At 65.2% G+C, this 17,717-nt stretch overlaps 1 protein-coding gene across 1 annotated transcript in view; it reads right to left on the bottom strand.

Annotated features, from left to right (window-relative positions):
• The window catches only part of PLEC (plectin), a 93,649-nt gene continuing 75,932 nt past the window's right edge, over window positions 1–17,717 (bottom strand). Inside the window, 16 exon segments of the mRNA XM_071418161.1 lie at window positions 1–661; window positions 962–1,082; window positions 1,544–1,728; window positions 1,832–1,949; window positions 3,641–3,715; window positions 3,798–3,952; window positions 4,033–4,195; window positions 5,106–5,272; window positions 5,344–5,458; window positions 6,328–6,516; window positions 9,279–9,422; window positions 9,714–9,839; window positions 11,636–11,833; window positions 13,177–13,336; window positions 15,483–15,652; window positions 16,795–16,914. Coding sequence (XP_071274262.1) covers window positions 615–661; window positions 962–1,082; window positions 1,544–1,728; window positions 1,832–1,949; window positions 3,641–3,715; window positions 3,798–3,952; window positions 4,033–4,195; window positions 5,106–5,272; window positions 5,344–5,458; window positions 6,328–6,516; window positions 9,279–9,422; window positions 9,714–9,839; window positions 11,636–11,833; window positions 13,177–13,336; window positions 15,483–15,652; window positions 16,795–16,914 — 2,253 coding nt within the window. The 3' untranslated portion in view covers window positions 1–614.

Below are 17,717 nucleotides of genomic sequence, written 5' to 3'. Positions count from 1 at the left end.
GAAAAAGGAACCTCACTACAGTTTATTGTGGCGGCGGGCGGGCCCGGCCGGGGTTACATTCAGCTCTACTGCTCTCCGGTTAGCGGGGGTGGCGCGGGCATGCGGCGGCGGGGCGGGGGTCCCGCTGCCCCCGGTGCCGCCGGCGGGACGGGACCCCCGGGGCCGGGGGCGGCCGGAGCACCCCCAAGGCCGAGGGGTGAGGGTTAGCACCAGAAACGGGGCTCGGCATCCGCCCGGTGCCCGGTACCGAGCCCGGCCGCCTCCCGCCGGGGCGTGGGAGGCACCGCGGGGACCCCGGTGAGCGAGGCCCGGTGCCGGGGATACCGAGCCGGCCGCACGGGAGAAGGGCAGGGGGCGCCCGGCTGGTCCCGCAGCCCCGGGCGCTGGGAGCGGAGCCGCGGGGCGGGAGCCCGGGTCTCGCTGGCTGTCGGGAGATGCTTGCATATCCTCTGGAACGGGCCCCGGCGGCGCGATCGGTGCGGGCGGTTCAGCTCAGCCCCGCTCGGGGGGGCCGCAGCGCCGGGCCCGAGACGCGCGGGGGGCGCGGCCCCGTGGAGGAAGGAGGGTCCTGAGTGGGGCCGGCCGAGGTGCTGGGCGCAGGGCGGGCGCGGGGCTCAGCGGCAGGGGCTGCAGCGCTCCGGAGGGGACCCTTCGGGCGGCTCTGCGGGGGCACGGAGGGCATGGATGGATGGAGCGCGGAGCTCTGCCCGCCCCGGCTCCAGCGCTGCGAGGGACGGGGGTCACAGCCCCGCTGCCCTGCGGCACAGCGCGCACCGAGCCCGGCTCCCCGGTGCCCCACAGCCTCGGGGTGCCCCCCAGCCCGGCTCCGCGGTGCCCCCAGACCGGGGGTGCCCCCCAGCCCGGCTCCCCGGTGCCCCCCAGCCCGGCTCCCCAGTGCCCCACAGACTCGGGGTGCCCCCCAGCCCGGCTCCCCAGTGCCCCCCAGCCCCAGGGCGCTCACCTGGGGGTGCCACAGGCAGGCTCTCCTCAGCCGCGCTGAACTGCAGCTCCGCTCCGTCGGGCAGCCCCGAGCCCCGGGAGCGCGGGCAGCGGTCCCCGGAGCGCGTCCTCCGCAGCACCGACTGGGGAGGGTGAGGATGAGGGTGAGGATAAGGATGAGGATGAGGGTGAGGATGAGGGCGAGGATGAGGATGAGGATGAGGATGAGGGTGAGGATGAGGATGAGGGTGAGGGTGAGGATGAGGGTGAGGATGAGGGTGAGGGTGAGGGTGAGGGTGAGGGTGAGGGTGAGGGTGAGGGTGAGGGTGAGGATGAGGATGAGGATGAGGGTGAGGATGAGGATGAGGATGAGGGCGAGGATGAGGATGAGGGTGAGGGTGAGGGTGAGGATGAGGGTGAGGATGAGGATGAGGATGAGGATGAGGATGAGGGTGAGGATGAGGATGAGGATGAGGGTGAGGGTGAGGATGAGGGTGAGGATGAGGGTGAGGATGAGGATGAGGGTGAGGATGAGGGTCAGAGGCCCCGGCGGGAGGGTTGGGGGGCTCAGTACTGCAGGGGGGGGGGGCTCGGCGGCCCGTACCTTCCTGGCCAGGGGGCTGCTGGGGGCCGAGGCGCTGCTGTAGAGGCTGAGGCTGGAGTTGGAGCGGCTCGGGGACAGCACTTTGGAGGAGGCGGCCGACTGGGTCCCGGCGCACCTGGCAGCGGCTCCGAAGACGTCCGAGGACAGGTACTTCTCGTTGATCTTCAGGTTGGTCCTTCCCTTCACTGGGGACAGCAGAGGGGGCGAGGGTTACCCTGGGGAGTGCTGTGCCCCCCATGGCCCCGCACCAGGCACCGTGGGACCCCACAGTGGGACCCCCGCCCTCACCTCTGCAGGGGTCGTTCTTCACCAGGAACTCGTCCAGGGCGATCCAGCCGCCGCCCACCCGCACCATGAGGGTGCTGCGCAGGATCCGCACCATCCGCAGCTGCTGGGACTCCCCGAACTGCGGGGAGAGGGACGCTGGGGCAAGGCTGGGGCTCTGGCAGGGCTGGGCCTTGGGAAGGGGGGCAGCAGCACCCAGGCCTGCCCCTCCCTGCCGCCCCCCCGGCCCCACTGGCACTGCCCTCCTGTCACAGACGTATTTTATGGAAAATCCTTTCGTTAGGATCTTTTCTCCCGAGAAGCTGAGAAGCTTCAGCTTCTTCACGTTTTGCTGTTTTGGAATGTGGTTTGGAGAATTGTTTACTCAGCGTGTGAAATTGTTTTTACTTGATGACCAATGACAGCCGCCTGTGTCGAGGCTGTGAGCAGTCACAAGATTTTTTTTATTCATTCCGTTCTTTTCTAGCCTTCTGATATCTCCTTTCTCTTTCTTTAGTATAGTTTTAGTGTATCATTTTCTTTCAATATAATATATATAATAAAATAATGAATCAGCCTCCATGAAACATGGAGTCAAGGTTCTCATCTCTTCCCTTGTTGCAGTTGCCTTGCAAATTCTACACCCTCCCACAGGGGCTGGGGCTCCTCGGGGCACAGGGATGTGCCCCCTGCTCGCCCTGGCACATGGGCACTGCCCCCATGGGATGTGCCCCCTCCCCGCCTCAGTGAAACAAAGCAGAAATTCTCCAGAGTAGAAATCCGTTTTGATTTAGGTCAAATGTACATCTCTGAGTTGAGTCTGTGGCTAGAAAACATGGCTGTGTAGCCTGACTGCAAAGCCTGGGCTCAGGGAAACTGATTCAGCGAAGGACAGAGATAAGGGGGGGGAACACAAGGTGATAAAGAGAAACAGAGACTGCTGTGAGAGCAGGTCAACCTGACCAAGGAATTCTTTCTGATAAAGAAGAACCAGCAGCAAATGTCACGCGAAATTCGTGAAAATGAATATGTATGAACCTATTGTGAAATTGTGTGCATTTGTATTTGAGAGGGGGATAAAAAAGACCTGAAGTTCCCAGAGGTACGCATGTCTTTTAAGCAGAGTAATCACCTTAATGTAATAATAAACATACCAGCTTTACAACTTGCACAAAAGTTGTGGGGTTTTGGTTATCTCTGCAAAACACTGGCACACGGGCACTGCAGGACCCCTGAGCAGGGCATGGGGATGTGCTCCCTCCATGCCCTGGCACACAGAGCACGGGGATGTGCCCTCTCCATGCCCTGGCACACAGGCACTGCAGGACCCCTGTATGGGCACGGGAATGTGCCCCATCCCTGCCCTGGCACACGAGCACTGCAGGACCCCTGTATGGGCACAGGGATGTGCTCCCTCCATGCCCTGGCACACAGAGCACGGGGATGTGCTCCCTCCCTGCCCGGCACACGGGCACTGCAGGACCCCTGCACAGGGATGTGCCCCCACCCTGCCTGGGCACACGGGCACTGCAGGACCCCTGTATGGGCACAGGGATGTGCCCCATCCCTGCCCTGGCACACGGGCACTGCAGGACCCCTGTATGGGCACAGGGATGTGCCCCATCCCTGCCCTGGCACACAGGCACTGCAGGACCCCTGTATGGGCACGGGGATGTGCCCCATCCCTGCCCTGGCACACGGGCACTGCAGGACCCCTGAGCAGGCACGGGGATGTGCCCTATCCCTGCCCTGGCACACAGGCACTGCAGGACCCCTGCCCAGGGCACGGGGCTGGGCACAGGTGTAAGAGCAGGTCCCGGCCTGGGCACTTACCCGGTACCTGTTGGCGCTGATCTGCTCCACCTGGAAGCGCTTGGCGCAGTTGCACTGGGCCACTTGCCGGTTCACCTGCGGGGGCACGCTCAGCTCAGCGCCGGACGGGATCCCCACCCTTCCAGCCGCCCCCCAGCCCCGCTGCCCCGCCCCACACCTCGTCCTGGATCTGGTCGGCGTCGGCGGAGCGGCGCAGCGGGTCCCGGTTGGGGTGCAGGGCGCTGACGAACTCGTAGTAGTCGATGAAGCCGTCGCCATTCATGTCGAAGATGGTGGCCACGGCGTTCATCTCCAGGACGTTGGTGGGGAACTCTGGGGGGGGGGGGTACAGAGAGACCATCAGCCCCCCAGTTCCGGCCCCTCAGCCCCCTCCAGCGCCCCTGGGCACGCACTGGAGGCGAGGACACTCTCGATGAACTCCCGCTGGCTGATGCGCCCGTCCTGGTCCCTGTCGATGCCGCGGAACACGTCCAGGACGCGGGACTTCATCTGGCTGATCCACTGCATGTAGCGCTTCCTCCAGACCCCGAAGTCAAAGTGCGCGAACTCCTCCAGCTGGGAGGGGCACAGAGGGGATGAGCAGGACAGCAGGACCCCCTCATGCCCCCCTCACGCCCCCCACCCCAGCCTGGTTCACCACGCTGTGCCCACTGTGCCCAGCCCCAGCTCCATGGCCTGCCTGCTCCCAGCCCTGGCCCTGCCACGGCTGCAAGGTTGGGGGGGGTCTCTGACCAGGACCCCCACTCTGTGGTGCACGGGGCTCCAGCAGCCCCTCTAGGGTGTCAGGGTGCACCCATGGGAGGGACAGGGACAGGGACGGGGTAGGGAGGGACAGGGCCAGGGCACAGACCCTGCAGGGACAGGGATAGGGTAGGGAGGGCACAGACCCCTGCAGGGACAGGGACAGGGTAGGGAGGGCACAGACACCTGCAGGGACAGGGACAGGGTAGGGAGGGACAGGGACGGGGCACAGACCCCTGCAGGGACAGGGACAGGGTAGGGAGGGACAGGGACGGGGCACAGACCCCTGCAGGGGCAGGGACAGGTAGGGAGGGCACAGACCCCTGCAGGGGCAGGGACAGGTAGGGAGGGCACAGACCCCTGCAGGGGCAGGGACAGGGCACAGACCCCTGCAGGGACAGGGACAGGGCACAGAGCCCTGCAGGGACAGGGACAGGGCACAGACCCTGCAGGGACAGGGACAGGGACGGGGCACAGAGCCCTGCAGGGACAGGGACAGGGTAGGGAGGGACAGGGACAGGGCACAGACCCTGCAGGGACAGGGACAGGGCACAGAGCCCTGCAGGGACAGGGACAGGGACAGGGCACAGACCCCTGCAGGGACAGGCGCTGGGGCTGCTGACCCCATCCCCATGACGTGGCCGAGGGGGCCCCCATGGGCAGAAGATGAGAGGAGCTGCTGAGGACCCCGCAGGGCAGGGGGACCCCCGTGTGCCAGCCCTACCTCCCGCAGGCGCTGCAGGGCCGTCTCCAGCCGGTACTGCCGGTCCAGGGCCAGCAGCCAGAGCTGCTGCCAGCGGTGCAGGAGCTGCGCCATCAGCGGCGTCTGCGGCTCCAGCCCCCCGAGCGGCGCCGCCGCCGTGCCCTGCGCCTTCCCGCCGCTGCGGCGACCTGCGGACAGCGGGGTCAGGGGCGCCCGGGGGTCCGGGCCGTGGGAGGGGGGCGCCGGTGGGTTTCCTTACGTGTGGCCAGTCGGCGGGTGGCCGGGGGGCCCAGCTCCACCGCCAGCTTCCGCTTGCAGCTCTTGGTCACCTTCTCCACGTCAGGCTGCTTGCGGTTCAGCTCCTCCATGAACACCTGCGGAGGAGGGCTGGTGCTGAGCGCGGGCTGGCACAGTTCCCTGGGCTCCACCAGAGCCCCCCGTGCTCCACCAGAGCCCCCCAGTTCCCTGTGCTCCAGAGCCCCCCGTGCTCCACCAGAGCCCCCCAGTTCCCTGTGCTCCAGAGCCCCCCAGTTCCCTGTGCTCCAGAGCCCCCCGTGCTCCACAGCCCCCCAGTTCCCCGTGCTCCACAACTCCCTCTGCTCCAGACCCCCCTGTGCTCCAGAGCCCCCCATTCTCCACAGTCCCCCGTGCTCCAGAGCCCTCCAGTTCCGTGCTCCACAGCCCCCCATTCTCCACAGCCCCCCAGTTCTCCACAACCCCTCCCGTGCCTCAGAGACCCCAGTTCCTTGTGTTCCACAGCCCCCCGTGCCCCACAGCCCCCCGTGCTCCCCAGACCCCCCCATATTCCACTGCCCCCCATACTCTACACCCCCCCATACTCCACTGCCCCCCATATTCCACAGCCCCCCTGTACCAAAGCAGCACCACCCACGAGCCCCGTGCCCCCCAAACCCCTCGGTCAGGCCAGCTCCTGGCCCAGGCCTGGTCGGGGTGTGTCAGGGGGTCCCCCTGTCCCCAAGGCCAGCTGGTTTCGGGGTCCCCGTGTCCCCAAGGCCAGTCGGTTTCGGGGTCCCCCTGTCCCCATGGCCAGCCGGTTTCGGGGTACCCCTGTCCCCAGGGCCAGCCGGGGTGTGTCGGGGGGGTCCCCCTGTCTCCAGGGCCAGCCGGTTTCGGGGTCCCCCTGTCCCCAGGGCCAGCCGGTTTCAGGGTCCCCCTGTCCCCAGGGCCAGCCGGTTTCGGGGTCCCCCTCTCCCCAGGGCCAGCCGGTTTCGGGGTCCCTCACCGCGTGCTGGGCGCTGAGCTCCTCCAGCTGCTCGGCCTCCTCGGGCAGCGGCTCCTGGTCGCGCAGCCCCAGCGCCTCCTCGGCCGCCGTGATCCAGTCCAGCAGCTGCTCCGTGTCCTCCCGCTCGGCCGCCAGCGCCGCCGCCTGCGCCCGCAGCCGCTCGCCCTGCTGCTGTGCCCAGCTCAGCACCTGCGGGGCGGCCGGGGCCCGTGGGGCAAGGGGGGCACGGGGAGCGACCCCGGTGTGCGCCCCAGGGACCCCGGCTGGGATATGGGGCTGGGATATGGGGGCACGGAGAGGGCACCCACTGTGCCCCCCAGGGTCCCCGGCTGGGACATAGGACACTGGACACGGGGAGGGCACCCCAGTGTGCGCCCCAGGGACCCCGGCTGGGATATGGGGCTGGGATATGGGGCTGGGATATGGGGCTGGGATATGGGAACACGGGGAGGGCACCCCAGTGTGCGCCCCAGGGACCCCGGCTGGGATATGGGGCTGGGATATGAGGTAGGAACACGGGACAGGGACATGGGGCTGGGACAGAGAACAGGGACATGGGGTTGGGACATGGGGCAGGGACATGGGGCAGGGACACTGGGATGAGATATGGGGCTGGGATATGGGGCAGGGACACCAGGCAGGGACATGGGGCAGGGATGTGGGGCTGGGATGTGGGGCAGAGATATGGGGCAGAGACATGGGGGCAGGGATATGGGGCAGGGATATGGGGACACGGGGAGGGCACCCCAGTGTGCGCCCCAGGGTCCCCTGGCTGGGATATAGGGCAGGGACACCGGGCAGGGATATGGGGGCAGGCACATGGGGCAGGGACATGGGGCAGGGATGGCACCCACTGCTCTCACCCCGAGGTCCCCTGCCTTGGACATGGGGCTGGGACATGGGGCAGGGATGGCACCCACTGGGCACCCCAAGGTCCCCTGCCTGGGATATAGGGCTGGGATATGGGGCAGAGACATGGGGCAGGGATGGCACCCCAGTGTGCACCCTGAGGTCCCCTGGCTGGGATACAGGGCTGGGATATGGGGGTGGGACACGGGGCAGGGACACAGAGCAGGGACACTGGCCAGGGACACTGGGCAGAGGTGGCACCCACTGTGCACCCCAAGGTCCCCCCCCGGGATATAGGGCAGGGATATGGGGCAGGGATATGGATATGGGGCTGGGACATGGGGCAGGGACATGGGGCTGGGATATGGGGTAGGGAGATGGGGCAGGGACACCAGGCAGGGACATGGGGCAGGGACACTGGGCTGGGATATGGGGCAGGGACATGGGGCAGGGATATGGGGCTGGGATATGGGGCAGGGAGATGGGAGAGGGACATCGGGCAGGGATATGGGGCAGGGACACGGGGCTGGGATATGGGGCAGGGACACTGGGTAGGGACATGGGACAGGGATATGGGGAAGGGACATGGGTCTGGGATATGGGGCTGGGACATGGGTCTGGGATATGGGTCTGGGATATGGGGCAGGGATATGGGGCTGGGACATGGGTCTGGGACATGGGGAAGGGATATGGGACAGGGATATAGGGAAGGGATATGGGAAAGGGATATGGGGCTGGGACATGGGTCTGGGACATGGGGCAGGGACACGGGGGCAGGGACAAGGGGCAGCACCAGGCTCCTGCTGGGCAGCTGGGGCAGGGCTGGGGGTGCTGCCCCCGCATGCTGAGGGTCCCCAGGTGTGTGCTGTGTGGCCATGCCAGCTGCTCTCCCTTTTTGGGGTGCGTGGGGTGAGGGGGGCAGCCCCAGGGCAGATCCAGAGCGGATCCTGCAGCTCTCTGCTCAACAGGGGCTTTGTGTGGGATCGGCTGAACTGGCCAGACCAGTCCCAGGAGCCTCTTACCTACAAATCCAGAGCAGCCCGGGGCGGCTCTGGGCCACGGTGGGAGCACAGTCTGGGGTGGGACCCCAGGACACTGCTCCCACCTTTCCCTGCCTCAGCTGTGTGGTGGCCACCATTGCACTGGAATGAGCCACCACTTCCAAGGGGGTGACCCCAGGAGGCCACAGGGTGGGGGACCATGGGGTGACCCTGGCAAGGCCAAGATCCTCTGGGGCTGAGCACCCCCAGATCCTGCAATGCTCTGCCTGGGGGGGCTGCAGTCCCTGGTGGTGGGAGAGGCGTGGGGCACTGGGACAGGTGTGGGGCACTGGGACAGGCGAGGCGTGGGGCACTGGGACAGGTGTGGGGCACTGGGACAGGTATGGGGCACTGGGACAGGTGTGGGGCACTGGGACAGGCGAGGCGTGGGGCACTAGGACAGGTGTGGGGCACTGGGACAGGCGTGGGGCACTAGGACAGGTGTGGGGCAGTGGGACAGGTGTGGGGCACTGGGACAGGCGTGGGGCAGTGGGACAGGTGTGGGGCACTGGGACAGGTGTGGGGCACTGGGACAGGCGTGGGGCACTGGGACAGATGTGGGGCAGGGGGACAGGTGTGGGGCACTGGGACAGGTGTGGGGCACTGGGACAGGCGTGGGGCACTGGGACAGATGTGGGGCACTGGGACAGGTGTGGGGCACTAGGACAGGTGTGGGGCAGTGGGACAGGTGTGGGGCACTGGGACAGGTGTGGGGCTGTGCTTTCCCCAGGTGTGGGGCACTGGGACAAGTATGGGGCCATGATTTCCCCAGGTGTGGGGCCATGCTTTCCCCAGGTGTGGGGCTGTGCTTTCCCCAGGTGTGGGGCAGTGGGACAGGTGTGGGGCACTGGGACTGGTGTGGGGCACTGGGACAGGTATGGGGCCGTGCCTTCCCCAGGTGTGGGGCCGTGCTTTCCCCAGGTATGGGGCCATGCTTTCCCCAGGTATGGGGCCGTGCTTTCCCCAGGTATGGGGCTGTGCTTTCCCCAGGTGTGGGGCCGTGCTTTCCCCAGGTGTGGGTGTCACTCTGCCCCCCGGGCAGGGATGGGGCCCCTGTCTCACCTCCTGGAAGCGGCTCTTGGTGACCGTGACCCAGGATTTGATGGTGATGATGGAGTCAGGGTGGCAGGTGCTGAGGATCTCCTCCCCCAGCGAGGTGATGCACTCCAGCTCCAGCTGCTGGCACTGCAGGGACTGCATCAGCTCCTGGGGGGGACAGGGACATGGCACTGTCAGGCCCCAGCCCCCCAGACACCACCACACCCCTGGGATCGAGGGATTGGGGTGGGGGTACCCAAATCTCCCCACCTCAGGGCATTTGGGGCCCCAAACCCCGTGCGCTCGGTGTGGTGGGACTCAACACCCCAAATCTCTCAGGGGTGGCACCCAACATCCCTGTGGGGATGCCAGAGCCCCGCTGGGGCAGGCTGAGCCCAGTGATGGAGGTCCTGGGGCAAAGCTGGGGTTTGCTGGGGTTTGCTGGGGGCTGGCACCCACCTGCAGCTGGGCCTGGCACTCCTGCACGGCCGCCTCCTCCTCGGGGAACACTCCGTACTTGAGGGTCTTCTCCGACTCGGTCAGGCGCCCCAGGAAGGAGTGCACCAGGCTGTGGAACTCCTCCGCCTGCCACCACAGCGGGGACCCGCTCAGCGCCCTCCTTGCAGGCCCCCTGAGACTCCCGGCCGGCCCCTGAGCCCTGCTGGGGATGGCCCAGCCCCTGGCACAGGCACTGGCAGCACGCGGTGCCAGGGCAGAGCTGCTGCCAGCCCCGCTCTGGCCCCACAGAGGGATCGAGGGGAGACCCCACAGCCAGCTCTAGAGCGGGACACCATTCCCTCCGAGCCTCCCTGAGCCTCCCTGTGCCACCCTGTGCCACCCGCCCCGGGCACTGTGCATGCACTCACACCTGTAGCAGGCAGCAGCCAGCCTGGCACCCGGCCATGGCACCTTGCGACAGAACCTCAGAGCCCCACGCAGCACCACACCCCGAGCTGGGCAGCCCACAGGGAACCCCAAAAGGCACAGCCCCAACACCACCCAGGCAGCCTGGAAGACCTCCCCAGATGCTCAGCCACCCACCGTGCCTGGGCACCCCATGGAGAATTCCCCAAAACGGGGCCACCCATTGTCCAAACTGCCCCCAAAGCACGGCCACCCACCGCCCAAACTGCTCCCAAAACACAGCCACCCAGCACCCAAACTGACCCCAAAACACGGCCACCCACCGCCCAAACTGACCCCAAAACACGGCCACCCAGCACCCAAACTGCCCCCAAAACACGGCCACACCCCGCCCAAACTGCCCCCAAAACACGGCCACACACCGCCCAAACTGCCCCCAAAACACAGCCACACACCGCTGAAACTGCCCCAAAACACGGCCACCCACTGCCCAAACTGCCCCCAAAACACGGCCACACACCACACAAACTGCCCCCAAAACATGGCCACATGGAGCACCCCCCAAAACACAGCCAAAAACTGCCCCCAAAGCACGGCCACACACCGCCCAAACTGCCCCCAAAACACGGCCACCCACCGCCCAAACTGCCCCCAAAACACGGCCACATGGAGCACCCCCAAAACACGGCCACCCAGCACCCAAACTGCCCCCAAAACACGGCCACCCACCGCTGAAACTGCCCCAAAACATGGCCACCCACCGCCCAAACTGCCCCCAAAACACGGCCACACACCGCTGAAACTGCCCCAAAACACGGCCACCCAGCACCCAAACTGCCCCCAAAACAGGGCCACACACCACACAAACTGCCCCCAAAACACGGCCACCCACCACCCCATGGAGCACCCCCCAAAACACGGCCACCCACCGCCCCAGCACCCCACAGAGCACGCCTCAAAGCACGGCCTCCCACCATGCCTGGGCATCCCACGGAGAACCCCCCAAAACGCGGCCACCCACCACCCCAGCACCCCCCAAATGACAGCCACCCACGAGCCAAGCAACCCCCAAAACACGGCCACCCCCCAACCCACCACCCCGCACCCCCACATCCATCTCAGCCTCCCCACATCGATGCTCCAGCTGCACACCCCAACCCGGGGTTCCCCTGCTGCCCCCAATTCCGGGGGCTCCCCCACTGCCCCCCAACCCGGGGTTCCCCCACTGCCCCCAATCCCAGGGGTTCCCCCCGCTGCAGACCCCACTCGGGGGTTCCCCCACTTCCCCCCAACCCTGGGTTCCCCTGCTGCAGACCCCAACCCGGGAATTCCCTTGCTGCCCCCCAACCCTGGGTTCCCCCGCTGCCCCCAGTCCGGGGGTTCCTCTGCTGCCCCAAATCCCGGGGGTTCCCCCACTGCCAACCCCAACCCGGGGTTCCCCCACTGCAGACCCCAACCCGGGGTTCCCCCGCTGCCCCCCAACCCCCCGGGCTCCCCCGCCGCCCCCCATCCCTCACCTGCCGCAGCGCCGCCTCCAGCCGGGCCTGTTTGGACAGGGAGAGTTTGCAGACCAGGTCCCAGCGGGTGCTGAGCTCCTCCACCTGCCGCTGCAGCCACTGCGAGTCCACGCTGCTGCTGCCCCGCGTCAGGTCCCGCACCGAGCGCTTCAGCGTCTTGATGCAGCTGGCGCGCTTGCCCAGCTCCTTCTGGAACACCTGCGGGGCGGGGGGACCGTGCGACAGGGACCCCACGGCTGGGCGGGGGTGTCCTGCACCCCAAAACCTCACAGCAGTGGGCATAGGGGTCCCCTGCACCCCAAAACCTCGCAACAACGGGCATAGGGTTCCCCTGCACCCCAAAACCTCACAACAATGGGCATGGGGTTCCCCTGCACCCCAAAACCTCACAGCAGTGGGCATAGGGTTCCCCTGCACCCCAAAACCTCACAACAACGGGCAAAGGGTTCCCCTGCACCCCAAAACCTCACAACAACGGGCAAAGGGTTCCCCTGCACCCCAAAACCTCGCAGCAGTGGGTACGGGGCTCCTGTGCACCCCAAAACCTCGCAGCAGTGGGAACGGGGCTCCTGTGCACCCCAAACCCTCACTGCAGTGGGAACGGGGTTCCCCTGCACCCCAAACCTTCACAGAAGTGGTTGGAGAGTTCCTGTGCACCCCAAACCCTCACAGAAGTGGGCATAGGGTTCCCCTGCACCCCAAAACCTCACAACAATGGGCATGGGGTTCCCCTGCACCCCAAAACCTCGCAACAATGGGCATGGGGTTCCCCTGCACCCCAAAACCTCGCAACAACGAGCATAGGGTTCCCCTGCACCCCAAAACCTCGCAGCAGTGGGGACGGGGCTCCTGTGCACCCCAAACCTTCACAGGGTTCCCTGCACCCCAAACTCTCACAGGGCTCTCCTGCACCCCAAACCCTCACAGGGTCCCATGCACCCCAAACCCTCACAGGATTTCTGTGCACCCCAAACCCTCACAGGGTTTCCCTGCACCCCAAACCCTCACAGGGTTCCCCTGCACCCCAAACCCCCACAGGGTCCCATGCACCCCCAAACCCTCACAGCAGTGGGCACAGGGCTGCCATGCACCCCAACCCTTCACAGCGCTCTCCTGTACCCCAAACCTTCACAGGGTTCCCGTGCACCCCAAACCCTCCCAGAAGAGGGTACAGTGTTCCTGTGCACCCCAAACCCACACAGGGTTCCTGTGCACCCCGAATCCTCACAGGGTTTCTGTGCACCCCAAACCCTCACAGGGTTTCCCTGCACCCCAAACCCTCACAGCGTTCCCTGCACCCCAAACCCTCACAGGGCTTCCCTGCACCCCAACCCCTCCCCAGCTCTGGGGCACACGGGAATGCTGGGAATGGGGTCCCAGAGGAGGATGCTCAGGGAGGAAGGGCAGTTCCAGCACCAGGGGCGGGGGCACCCCAGACTGGGGTGACACCGGGGTGTCCCCAGCAAGCCCTGCTCCATCCTGCCCCACAGCGAGGGTGGGCACAGCCCGGGGGTCCCTGCAGCCCCCCCAGGGCCACCCACCTTGTGCTTGTCCATGAGGTCCCCGACCAGGTCGCGGTCCCCCCCGACGGGCGCGTCCTCGCTGAGCTGCGGCTCGGCGCGGTACAGCCAGTCCATGAGCGCCTGCAGCGCGTCCGTGAACTTGCCCGAGAAGAGCAGGTTCTCCTCCAGCTTGTGCTGCCTGTGGGCACAGGGCACTGTGGGCACCTGGGGGCACCCTAAAGAGGAACCCCAGAGCCACCACACAGAGCTGGCAGGGCCATTATGGACTGGGATGGGTCCTGAGCAGGTTCTCCTCCAGCTTGTGCTGCCTGTGGGCACAGGGCACTGTGGGCACCTGGGGGCACCCTAAAGAGGAACCCCAGAGCCACCACACAGAGCTGGCAGGGCCGTTATGGACTGGGATGGGTCCTGGCAGTGCCATTATGGACAGGGACAGGTTCTGGCAGGGCCCTTATGGACTGGGACAAGTCTCATGGTGCCATTATGGACTGGGATGGATCCTGAGCAGGTTCTCCTCCAGCTTGTGCTGCCTGCCAGGGGCACAGGGCACTGTGGGCAACTGGGGGCACCCTAAAGAGGAACCCCAGAGCCACCACACAGAGCTGGCAGGGCCCCTATGGGCTGGGATGGGTCATGGCAGGGCCATTATGGACTGGGATCGGTCCTGACAGTGCCATTATGGATAGGGAAAGGTCCTGGCAGCAACAGTATGGACAGGAACAGCTCGTGGCCGTGTCCTTATGGACAGGGACAGGTCCTGGCAACATCATTATGGACAAAGATGGGTCCTGGCAGTGCCATTATGGACAGGGACAGGTCCTGGCAGTGCCATTATGGATGGGACAGGTCCTGGCAGTGCCATTATGGACAGGGACAGGTCCTGGCAGTGCCATTATGGACAGGAACGGGTCCTGGCAGTGCCATTATGGACAAGGATGGGCCTCAGCTACAGCCCAAGGGCAGAGCCCAGCAATGCTGGCAATGGGGTCCCAGAGGAGGATGCTCAGGGAGGAAGGGCAGTTCCAGTGCCCGCCTGGGACCCGCAGAGCGGGCAGAGAACAGATCGTGCCACAGCTGGAAGGGGATTTTTGAAAGGGGCCATGATGGCACTGGTCACCCTGAAGCTGTCATGGAAAACCAACAGTCCTGTCTGGGTGAGTCAATGGCCCCTGGAGGAGAAGAAACTGAGTTCCCTCAAACAGCTGCTCAATGAGCAATGACAGAAAGGCCACATCAAAGAAACCAACGGCCCCTCGCAGTGGGCACAGGGTTCCCATGCACCCCAAACCCTCTCAGCAGTGGGCACAGGGTTCCCGTGCACCCCAAACCCTCTCAGCAGTGGGCACAGGCTTCCTGTGCACCCCAAACCCTCACAGGGTTCCCCTACACCCCAAACCCTCACAGCAGTGGGCACAGGGTTCCCCTGCACCCCAAACCCTCTCAGCAGTGGGCACAGGGTTCCCTTGCACCCCAAACTCTCACAGCAGTGGGCACAGGGTTCCCCTGCACCCCAAACTCTCACAGCAGTGGGCACAGGGTTCCCCTGCACCCCAAACCCTCTCAGCAGTGGGCACAGGGTTCCCTTGCACCCCAAACTCTCACAGCAGTGGGCACAGGGTTCCCGTGCACCCCAAACCCTCACAGCAGTGGGCAAAGGGTTGTCCTGCACCCCAAACCCTCACAGGGTTCCCCTGCACCCCAAATCCTCACAGAAGTGCTGTGGGCACTATTTCCATCCCTATTCCCATCCAACCTGCATCCCAACCCCTTCCCTGTCCCATCCCCATCCCAAACCCTTCCCTATCCCATCCCATCCCATCCCATCCCATCCCAACCCTTTCCCTGTCCCATCCCCATCCCAACCCCTTTACTGTCCCATCCCATCCCCATCCCAAACCCTTCCCTATCCCATCCCTATCCCAACCCCTTCCCTGTCCCATCTCCATCCCATCCCCATCCCAACCCCTTCCCTATCCCATCCCCATCCCATCCCCATCCCAACCCCTTCCCTGTCCCATCTCCATCCCATCCCCATCCCAACCCCTTCCCTATCCCATCCCCATCCCAACCCCTTCCCTGTCCCATCTCCATCCCATCCCCATCCCAACCCCTTCCCTATCCCATCCCGTCCCCATCCCATCCCCATCCCGTCCCCATCCCATCCCCATCCCCATCCCGTCCCCATCCCAACCCCTTCCCTATCCCATCCCATCCCCATCCCATCCCCATCCCATCCCCATCCCATCCCATCCCCATCCCACCGCACCCACCCCTCACCCCCAGCCCATCCCCGCCCCATCCCGTCCCTCCGGCGCCGCTCCCACCTCTCGGCAGCGCGGCTGCACAGCGCATCCCAGCGCTCCTTCAGCTCCCCCAGCAGCTCCTCCAGCGGCTGCAGGTCCTGGGGCAGCCGCGCCCCCTCCCGCAGCGCCCGCCCGCTCCGCAGCGTCGCCTCGTACACCGGGCGCTTGGCCCGCAGCACCTTCTGGAACGCCTGCAGGGGACCCCACAGCTGGGCGCTGGGTGCCCCGGCTGGAGAGCGAGACTCCCTGCTGCCCCAAGGGCTGTGGGGCAGTCGGGATGCCCCACATGCCCAACATCCCTGGGCCCAGCACTCCCCCAAGACCCCAAGACCCCCAAGGTCTCCCAGCAATACAGGATGGCCCTGGGGTGTTTTCCAAACCCCCTGGCGCTGGGTGTTCCCTCTGGGTGCTGGAGAGAGAGACTGGAGAAGGACACTCCCTGCTGCCCCAAGGGCTGTGGGGCAGTTGGGATGCGCCACATGCCCAACATCCCTGGGCCCAGCACTCCCCCAAGGTCTCCCAGCAATACAGGATGGCCCTGGTGTCAGAACTCAGTGCATCCCTCTGGGTGTCCAGAGTTGCCAGGACCCCGTTGGGGGGTTCAGAGACCCTGGCACACAGCCCAGAGCACCTGGGGATTTGATTGTGACCCCTGGAGCAAGCTGCCAGCTTTGTATGAGGACCTGAAAGTCACAGGAGTTTAAATAGCATAATAATAAAATTATCACAGGGTAAAAAGGTCGATTTTAGGATTTTTGGTATGGGGCTTATGGGGACAAGATGGAGGAACTTGGGCGTGTCCAGCCTTTCTCCTTCTTCTTGTTCTTGGTCTCCATTTTCTGCAGTGATGCTGGCACTTTGGGATTGGTTTAGGGTAGAAGTGCACTGTCTAACATGGGTGATAGGTATTGGGAATTAAGTGTAAATATGTTATATTTAGAGTAGAAGTGCACTGTCTAACACAGGTGATGGGTATTGGGAATTAAGTGTAAATATGCTATACAGAATTTGTAGTATAAAAGGACAACACCGCCCCGGGGGCGGTCACAGTGCCTGTGGCTGCCCTGCTGAGCAGATCTCGGCTGGGCAGAAAGAAAATTTTATAGATCAGAATTAATAAACAACCTCAAGACCAAAAAGTGAAGATTCCAGACTCGTTCTTCAGCCACACGGGCCGAAGCAGAGACATCCTGCACATCCCGGGGCAGCAATCAACAACCAAAACCCGAGGTCCTGGGGTGTTGTCCAACCCCCCCTGGGATCTGGAGATCCCCCCAAAAGCCCAGTTCTGCACCCCCCGAACCGAGGAGCAGAGCACAAGGGGCAGCCCCACCTTGTGCTCAGCCAGCTGGCACTTGATCTCCTCCTGGCTGGTGGCAGCGTCCTGAGGCACCTCCAGGCTCTGCTCCACCTCGTCCATCCAGTCCAGCAGCAGCCGCCGGGACTCGCTGAACTGCAGGGCAGGGCAGGGCTGAGGGGCTGAGGGGGCTCAGGGGGCTCAGGGGCTGAGGGAGCCGAGGGGGCTGCAGGGGGCTCAGGGAAATGAGGAGGCTCAGGGGGCTGCAGGGGCTGAGGGGGCTCAGGGGGCTCAGGTGGCTCAGGGAGCTCAGGTGGCTCAGGGAGCTCAGGGGGCTCAGGGGGGCTGAGGGGGTCTCAGGGGGCTGAGGGGGCTCAGGGGGTCTCAGGGGGCTGAGGGGGCTCAGGGGGCTGCAGGGGGCTCAGGGGCTGAGGGGGCTCAGGGGCTGAGGGGGCTGAGGGGGCTCAGGGGGCTGCAGGGGGCTGAGGGGGCTCAGGGGGCTGAAGGGGCTCACTGGGCTCAGGGGGCTGAGAGGGCTCAGGGGGGCTCAGAGGCTGAGGGGGCTGAAGGGGCTGAGAGGGCTCAGGGGGGGACCCAGGGGCAAAGCGGATCTGGGGCCACCCAAACAGGAGAGATGGAGCCACACAAGGGAGTGACACAGCCCGGCCACCACCATGGGGCAAACCATGGGCCAGGACAGTGACAGCACCAGAGCCACGGGGTCCCTTCCTGGCCCAGCTCCCAACAGGACCCATGACATGGAATCAACATTCCCGGGATGGTTTAGGTTGGAGGGAACTCAAACCCATCCAGTTCCACCCTACTACTATGGCCAGGGCACTTTCCAACAGCCCAGGCTGCTCCAAGCCCCATCCAACCTGGCCTTGGACACGTCTGAGGATGGGGCAGACACAGATTCTCCAGGAAACCCCCCCTCACAGGGAAGGATTTATTCCCAA

Source organism: Agelaius tricolor, unplaced genomic scaffold, assembly GCF_023055355.1.
Source record: "Agelaius tricolor isolate 1412-34295 unplaced genomic scaffold, bAgeTri1.0.p SCAF_78, whole genome shotgun sequence".
NCBI classification, from domain to species: Eukaryota; Metazoa; Chordata; class Aves; order Passeriformes; family Icteridae; genus Agelaius; species Agelaius tricolor.
This window is presented reverse-complemented; position numbering and strand designations above follow the sequence as displayed.